At 44.3% G+C, this 8,845-nt stretch overlaps 1 protein-coding gene across 2 annotated transcripts; it reads right to left on the bottom strand.

Annotated features, from left to right (window-relative positions):
• Window positions 1–64: 64 nt before the first annotated feature.
• LOC147629258 (protein yippee-like At3g55890) lies at window positions 65–7,422 on the bottom strand. 2 transcript variants are annotated; one of them, XM_086812522.1, is made up of 6 exons: window positions 7,285–7,422; window positions 6,825–7,006; window positions 1,958–2,001; window positions 706–814; window positions 514–569; window positions 65–381 (listed from the first exon to the last, which is right to left on the bottom strand). In XM_086812522.1, exons 2-6 carry the CDS (start codon window positions 6,918–6,920, stop codon window positions 318–320), a joined length of 369 nt encoding a protein of 122 aa, XP_086668648.1. In that variant the 5' UTR covers window positions 6,921–7,006; window positions 7,285–7,422; the 3' UTR covers window positions 65–317. The 2 variants fall into 2 exon arrangements, with proteins under 2 accessions (XP_086668648.1, XP_086668647.1); XM_086812521.1 differs by having other exon boundaries at window positions 6,825–6,963.
• Window positions 7,423–8,845: the final 1,423 nt, after the last annotated feature.

Here is an 8,845-nt window from a genome sequence, read left to right as displayed (position 1 = left end):
CATCATACGAACATGAGCTATGCTACAATCAGAACTAATCCAGATCCCATAAAAACATTACTAATGAGTTATGCCAAGCACACCCAAAAAGGTCAAGCGTTATATACTTAATGATTAAGAAATAAGATAATTCATTGTGGGACTAAAAGCTATGCAAGAGTAGTTATAATCAGCATACCAATATATACAATTGATTCCTGCCTGGAACTATGACAGATTATACTACGAGAAAGCCTTGAATTATTCCCAAAAAAAAGAGCAGTGTATGCAATCAATGAGGATTGTGAACAGCAAAGCACCAGACGCCCCCACAAAGCTTAGGCATCATCTGCATCACTGCTTATGGGATTAGCTTCTTTGCGCTCCCCATCAATCCTTGCTCTGTATGAGGGCAGACCCAAAACAATACGCAAAACAACACAACTTGTAAGCATGCTTGCCATGGTTTCACATTCATATAAAATCATGCACGCATGCCCACCATTCTTCCTAGGACAATGCAAAAGAGTTCACCTTTCCAGTATAAATTTCCCTTCCTTGTACTTCTGGTTTTCTTCATATGCAGCTTCCTGCCAAAAAACATATGAAATCTAAGATCCCAAACCTAGGAATAAATTTCTTTTATGACTTCAAGAATATTACAGCCTAAAAGCTACCCAGTCTGATTCCTAAAGTCAAAATCTAATTGGCAGAGAAGATGCGTACATATTTCCATCCTACATTCTGATGACAGCAAATGCAATAGATATCTGCAACCACATGCATCCCTGTTGTCATCATCCGTTCTTCATTCTCTCCCACTGTCACATTCACTCTGCAAACCATTGCAAGATTCATACTATGTTCAGTAAGTCAAGTCAAGCACATTGAAAGCCTATCTAGAAAATTTGAAAATAACGTCATGTTTTCCACACATTGCCTGGAATTGCCATGCTCATGTCAGGCTGCATGCACAACCAGGCTCTGCCTGTACCTATAAGCACAGAATTAGTATGCTTGTGTCAAACTCCATGCACAACCAGGCTCCACTTGTTCCTATACGGCCAGCACCCAGGCACCCATACACTTGACGGAAAGGCAGGGCCTTTGCAGGATCTCTACAGTTAAGGCAGCCTGCCTGGTTTCAGGTTCAGGCCCCTGCGACCCTGCCTGCCAAACTGCTCCATGATGATGTAGTGCTCCAGGCTGTTACTCACAAATCCTGGACAAGCTCACCGATCATCGGCCAGCCAGCACCCAACTGTCAAGCTCATCCAGAATTTCCCCAGCAGCCAGCTTGAGGGATGGGTGCTCACCCATCTCTGTACCAACCACCCGCCTGTCCCTTCACACCTCCCACGCATTTGATTGCCCCATCTTTGACATGCCGATGGATTGGATTCATGAGTGTAGACCTTAACATGATGATGCTTGCGAAAGGGAGTTAGTTTCTCCTTCCAACTTTATTTTACTCATTTGGACTAAAAAGAATGTGTGCCTGGAGATGTCGCACATTCCACAAATTGGAATGAAAATTGTTGAAAAAACAAGAGTTGGGCGGCCTGTCTCATCCACCTGTAAAGCTTGTCCACTATCTGCCACCGTCATTAAAAGCTTGTGCCGTTTGTCTTAATTCCTACTGTTTCTTCTGCCAACAATTTCTCTTGCTTGTTGACCATCACCTCTACACCTCTTACCACACTGGCTTTCCATACTTTCATGCTCTCCATCTTTCCTCACACCTCTACCTCTGGCTGTCTTATGCTTTTATCCAACCCAAACCACGAAACTTCAGGTTAAAAAGATTCCCTGATTTAACCTTTTACTGGATAAGGTAATAGAATCATGCTTCCGACTAGTTTGCGTCGTTTAGAACATTCTAGCAATTATCCATCAAATGAAGGTCTTAACATTACAAAATCATTATACTGAATCAAGCAAAATCAAGAATGCAACAAAACCACAAGAGAAAACTTACACGGTGTTGAAAAGATAAGCTTTCCCATGTCTGCAATGAAAGGTCTGGAGAAAAACAAGATCACTGTCAAAAGTTGAGCAACTAAACCCTCCTCCAAGTCTGCAAAATCAAATTATCATCAAAGCCATGAAAAGAAAGTTCCTACCCTGAAAGGGAACAAGACATATCGCACTTGATGCTCTACCACAAAAAAATTTCAGACAGCCTAATGCACAAAAATATACACTAAACCTTGATAATGCCAAATTTGTGAGTCGCCCTGTTTATAATGGCATCATAATCTTACCTTAAGATGAGGTTAGAAAAAAAAAAAAAGAGAAGATCAAGAACATCAAGATTACCTCGCTCGTTAGCCTTTTGAACCCTTGTTCTCCCAATCATAGGTTCAGGGAAGTGTGATCATGCGATAAAACCAATAAGGCATCCCTGTTTTGTGGATGCCTTTGTCAACCACTAGTACTGAGAAAATATAGAACATGATGTAACCACTAATAAAAGAAAGTCAGTAAAGCCGAGCTGCGAGTGCCCCCCCTCCCCCTCCGCACTGGCGCTGCCTGCGCCCCCTCTCGCCTCCTCTTTCTACCTGTGCCTCATCTTTTTACCTGCACCCCCCGCCCCAACCGTTTCCCCTCCCACGCTTCCCTCCTCCTCTCCCCTGTGGCCTCTCCAGTCCCTCCCCCCTGTCTCCCTACGGCTCCACAACACATCCCCTCTGTTCTCATCTGGCAGTTTTTTTTCTTGTTCTTGGGCATTTTATCCTTCGGCAAGCTTTGGCCTCTCCAGGTCTACACCCTTCAGGAGGACACCGCCATCCTTTGCCTGTCCTTCTCAGAAGTGGACCTCCAGCTCCTCACTTCGACAGTTGCATCCCTAGAGGCCTGCACTCTAGTATGCAAGATTGTTGGTAGCCGCCCGGTGCGCGGACAACTCAAAGATCTTCTACAAGCTATAGCCTCCTTGGAGCGCCAGTAAAGATTACCGATATTCATCCTTTGAACTACCAGGTTGAATTTGACTTGCCAGCGGCGTCAAATAGTCATGCAACTGAGCCTTGTCGCACTGCATACAGCCCAGGCCTTCTTTGCGAGGTGGCAGCACAGCTTAGACCCCGCATCCGACCCACTAGCTGGCGTTTTAGGCTTCCCCGAATACCTTTGTCTTGTCCCGGTGATTGGTGGAGCCATTGGAAGAGTGATGGAATCCCCCCTACTGTCGCTTCGGCCCTCGCCCAGGCAGCTGGTGTTCCATCCCTTCGCATCGTATTGCTTCGCCAGAAACAATGCCTCACGTCATACCCCTCCCTTGCCTCCAGGGACACCCCATTCTACAAAGAGTAGAGTACTCAAGCCTCCCAAGCGCTTCGCCAGAGACAATGCCTCACGTCATACCCCTCCCTTGCCTCCGGGGACACCCCATTCTACAAAGAGTAGAGTACTCAAGCCTCCCGGGCCAATGCTTCACATTCTTACAACAATACAAAGCTAATATGAAGCAAGCTCAAGAAAGGATGAGACACCATGCAAATGATCATAGGAGACCCCATTCTACAAAGAGTAGAGTACTCAAGCCTCCCGGGCCAATGCTTCACATTCTTACAACAATACAAAGCTAATATGAAGCAAGCTCAAGAAAGGATGAGACACCATGCAAATGATCATAGGAGACCCCTTGAGTAGTTCAAGGAGGGAGATTGGGTTTTCTTGAGAATACCCAAGACTAGATATGGAGCTCTTAAAAACACAAACACCAAGTTAGCTCATCGATACTATGGACCATACAAAGTTTTGAGACGTGTTGGTGAAGTTGCTTACCAATTGGTGCTTCCATGAACCACAAGAATTCATGATGTGTTTCATGTATCACATCTTAAAGCTTACCTTGGACCGGAAGTTTTTATGCAAGATGAGCTACCTCCAATGGATGAGGAGGGCATGATTGAGTATGTGCCGGAATTGATTTTGGACACAAGAGAAAGGATCCTTCGCACCGAACTTTGGTGGAATACTTGGTCCAATGCGAGGATTACCTAAGGAAGAAGCTTTTGGGCAACCCGCTTCTACATTGGAAGGGTTTGAAGGGCTATTGGATGCATTTGAGGGGTCCAATGAGGCTTAACAACAGAGGACGAGCTTCTTGGAACTTCCTGTAAATTCACTGTGTGGACAGCTCTATATCCTTGGATTTTGGATGCATAGTGTTTGGAAGTTACACGAGGCTCTCATGCCATTATGGGGTAGATGTTATGGCTTGTTTTGAAGGCTTTAGGGACATTCTACAGCCATACACATGTATTTTTGGGACCACATATGTAGCATGAGTAAGCGCAAGATGTTGACATGAGTCCTTAGTGACATATTCCATCCATGTGGATTATTTCTTTCTCTAATCACAGGCTAATCATCTTAAGCTAGGCTAATCCATCCTAAGCTAGGCAATCTAGGCTAATCATGTAGCTAGCTTTCTTTCACATCCCATCATCTCGTGTGACTCGAGACATGGCACATCAACTACTAGCAACAGTCTGTTTTTCAACAGCTCACAATCATCATTCTAGATCCTTTGTTGGCATGTGCATGCACATGGACATGCTCATCCCAAGGCTGACCCTTGAAGGGGCAGCAAATAAAGACTAGATTCTCAAGCTTCGGCAGCTAGCTAAGGCATGGAAGGTACTTTGGTGGACCAGGACCTCTGTTGGCTAGCAAATGAGTATTTGGCAGATGACGTTGGCAACTTAGAGAGATTTTCGGGTCCAAGGAACTGGCCGACAACAGGTCAGCCAGTTCATGCACTCTTCCAGGGCCTATATAAAGGCGGTGCTAGCTTCTAGTTGATTATCTGACACTTGTTTGGTGTTGGGTCATAGAATAGGTTATAGATTAGGTGTTGCCTTCATGTGTTCCTGGAAAGGTATTTAGGGCTGAAAGAAGACATAGAGCTTCCGCGCATGCGACATTGGTATCACAGCTTCAATTTCAGCAATGCTAAACACTGACGGTGTCCCAAATGAAGGTGCATGGTCCAAGGAGAGTGACGACCCCCCGAAGCTGGTTGGTGTCAGGCAAACCCAACAGGAGTATTTCATGAGAGTCAATAGCTAGGGTCTGCTCAAGAGGCTTTTATGGAGTACTCCAAGAGATGAAGTTCATCCAGGGGGTGGAGCCACAGATGCCCAGGACCATTCTTCAAGAAGGAGGTCTCATGTTTGTGTTCAAGGACAGGACAAGAAGGAAAGGGGACAAAGTGGAAAAGCTACACAGATCTGCATCAGATTTGGAGTGGAATTGGAGACGGGGCAAGGTTTTCAATGAAAAGGTTGCCAGGAAGGAAAGGATGACAAGTTGGGGAGTCCATGAGGAGACAAAGGGATGATGACAGTCATCCAGGGTCAGAAGTTGGAATCCCGTCATCAAGTTTAGCAGAAGGGGATGTCATGTGCATGCACATGGACATGCTCATCCCAGAGCTAATCCCTGAAGCGGCAGATAAAGACTAGATTCTAGAGCTTCAACAGCTAGCTAAGGCATGGAAGGTACTTTGGTGGACCATGACCTCTATCGGGGCCAGAAAATGAGTACTTGGCAGATGACGTCGACAACAAAGAGGGATTTTTAGGTCCAAGGAACTGCTGTCGGCCAGTTCATGCACTCTTCAAGGGCCTATATAAAGGCGGTGCTGGCTTCTAGTGGATTATCTGACACTTGTTTGGTGTTGGGTCATAGTTATAGATTAGGTGTTGCTACCTTTTCATGGGCAGCCTAGGGCTTGCCAAGAATTTGTACCTTTTTGTACATTATGAATATAGCTCTCTCTCTCTTCCCTCCATCTCTTGTTTATGTTTTGCATCTATGTGTTCCTAGAAAGGTGTTAAGGGCTTGCCAAGAATTTGTACCTTTTTGTACATAATGAATATAGCTCTCTCTCTCTTCCTTCCATCTCTTGTTTACGTTTTGCATCTATGTGTTCCTAGAAAGGTGTTAAGGGCTGAAAGAAGACACAGAGCTTCCCTGCATGTGACATGTGATTGCTGGAGATTCAAGAATCACCATCATCATTCTAGATCCCTTCGTGATTGCTGGAGATTCAAGAATCACCATCACAATCTCTAGCATCTCTTGCGGTTCCTACATAAGAAGGCATTCATTAGACTCACCATCATCATCATACCTTACATCTCTTATTGTTCACCTTCATAGTCATCTCCTAGACTAATACAGCTAAAAGGGGAGACCATATCAATGGAGGAGAAGATGAAAGTAAAATGTAATAAAACCTTTGGTGTATAATGAGAATTTTCACAGCCAGAGGCAATGAAAGGATTGCCACATCCACAAATCTTCCACCATGCTGTTTGTGCTGATTGAGAACAGATGACATGTAATTCTTTAAATGTTAAGCCATCATTGGCTTGTGACACAAGAAGCAGCTAGTGTGTTGGAAAAAGCACATAGCAAGAGCCCTTAGTAAACTCAACAACAATCCAGCCATCATTAATAATCTCGATAGACCCAACGGGGTTTATATAAAATTTGGGGTCTCAAAAAACATGGTAAGGTAACATGTTATCATATTACATATGGTATATCTCAGATTACACATAGTAAGGTAGCATACAATCTAAGAAAAATAGCATGCAAATGCAGCTGTGCTTAGTTGCAGATATGCTTAATAGTAACCTCGATTCCCCGCACAATGTAATCATAACAAGTCTTACCATGCTATGCAAGCAACCTCCCATAACAAGCCTCAATCTTTGATTAAAATGGACCCAAAAAATAGATTATTATTGCAGGAGAGCCAAAAAAAAAATGAACAGCTTAAAGTTCAGAAAAAATAAAGGATTTTTCCCAATCAGCATGGGCCTTACCTTGGACATCAGCTCTTCAATGTCGGCAAGATGGGTGTGGCAGAGACGGCAAGCGTAATAAGCCCCATCTAGCTTTGTCAGATACAGCCGACCCATCTTCCTCTTCTCCCCTTGCTACAAAGCCCTTGAAATGGGCAGTCTGCAAATGTGCCAAATCTTAATGAAACTGTTGAAAAGGGTACCTAGTACATGCAGAAAGCACAAGTCAATGTCCTAATTATGTATTAATCATTTCCTAATCGGATAATACAAAACCCAAAGCTTGATAAATCTGTTGAAAATGCAACTTGTGAGAGGTGCAGTTTAATGCCCTAACCATGTAATAAGTGTAGCTTTAGCAACAACAACAACCAAAAAAAAAAAACAGGTTAAAAAATGCCATAATTGTCCCATTCAAAAATGGATTAATGATAGATCAATATCTAATCTTTGCAGTAGAGCGACATTTGGGGGTGTTTACCAGATCAAAACACTAGCAAAACCTTCTGTATGTGGGATTGATTAGCCAGATGGTGAGCAGAGAACCATCAGAAAGAGCACGAATGGGGTGACGTAGAAGGAGAGGTGAAGACTGATGGAAAGCCATGGCAACAATAAGAAGAGAGAAAGAGGATCGTGGTTTGATGATTTATAAAGGGACTCCAAATACCCTAAGGTTTTAAAACCGATGCAAAATATAAGTCTCCCTTTTTACACAAGGTGTGTTTCTATGCTTTAGAGATGAGACGATGACACACACACAAGGCATGCCCCACCACACTAGAGAAACTACACTAAATGCATGTACACCTTCTGACTATGACTGACCTTGGAGTTTTGTCCATCATGAGAACCCTTTTAGACCCTCTACATGAGGTGAAAAGTGACTAGCAAAAACTACCTTCACACCACCACCACCCCCTAACCATCCCACCTCCACTTACATCCACATGCACTTCCACCGAGACCTTGACTTAGTTTATGGTGATCATGTTGTTGTCCAGTCAAGACCCAACACTTTAGTGGTTCCAGACCACCTATCCACCAACATCTAGCCAAGCTATCCGCCTCTGCCCAATGCCATAAGTGGGTAAAACGTGCCCAACACCAGCCTGCATGCATGAACTCGACATTCTGGAGGTTGGTCCAGTTGAGCCAGAGGACTGTCTGGAATGAGTTTGGACAAGAGTCAGGAGTGCCTACTACTATTCATAGTGCAAGAAAGACTTAAGCTACATGAACTACAGTACTCATATGCATGCCCATGACAGTGCATATGTTCACAATGTTAAAGTGATTCACACATGAATATACAGTTATACTCTGGACATCACACAGATAGAACTCAGTACACAGATGGTCTGAATCCATTCTCTCTCTATCTTTGTTGGTGATTTGCATCAAGCTTCCTATTCAGTTGCTTAGGGCTGAAAGAAGAAACTCAGAGCTTCTAAGCATGTGACATGGGTATCACAACATCAGGCTCAGCAAGGCTATAGCAAGGCTAGGTGCTGCCAGTGTCCCAAGAAGGTGCATAGGTCCAAGGAGAGTAACACAGCTAGGGTAGAAATCCCATGGGGCTGGTCGGTGTCAACTAAAACCAAGGGAATGGCAACCTTGAGAGTCGGATGTCATTTGGGGCATACCAAGGAAGGCTTTTGGGAAAACGGTTCCAAGGGGGTGGAGCAAGGATGCCAGGATCAAACTTGCGAAGGAGACAATTTAAGTGTTCAAGGATAAGGCATGAAGGCAAGGGGACAAAGTGGAACAGATGCACAGATCTCAACACCAAATCTAGAGCGGAGTCAAAGAAATGGCAATGTTTTCAGTGCAAAGGTTGCCAGGAAGGAAGGATGACAGATTTGGGAGTCTAGGAGGAGACAAAAGGATGATGATAGTCATCCAAGGTTGAAGGTTGGAATCCCGTCATCAAGTTTAGCAGGAGGGGATATCGTGTGCACACATGGAGAGGCACCGGAAGGTATTCTTTGGGACAGGGACCATGTCAGCCAAGCCTATGAGGTGTCGGCAGCATTGTGATA

This window comes from Cibotium barometz, chromosome 18 (assembly GCF_041138505.1).
Source record: "Cibotium barometz isolate CiBa-2024 chromosome 18, ASM4113850v1, whole genome shotgun sequence".
NCBI lineage: Eukaryota > Viridiplantae > Streptophyta > Polypodiopsida > Cyatheales > Cibotiaceae > Cibotium > Cibotium barometz.
The sequence above is the reverse complement of the archived record's forward strand: the minus strand, read 5'-3'. Positions and strand labels throughout refer to the sequence as shown.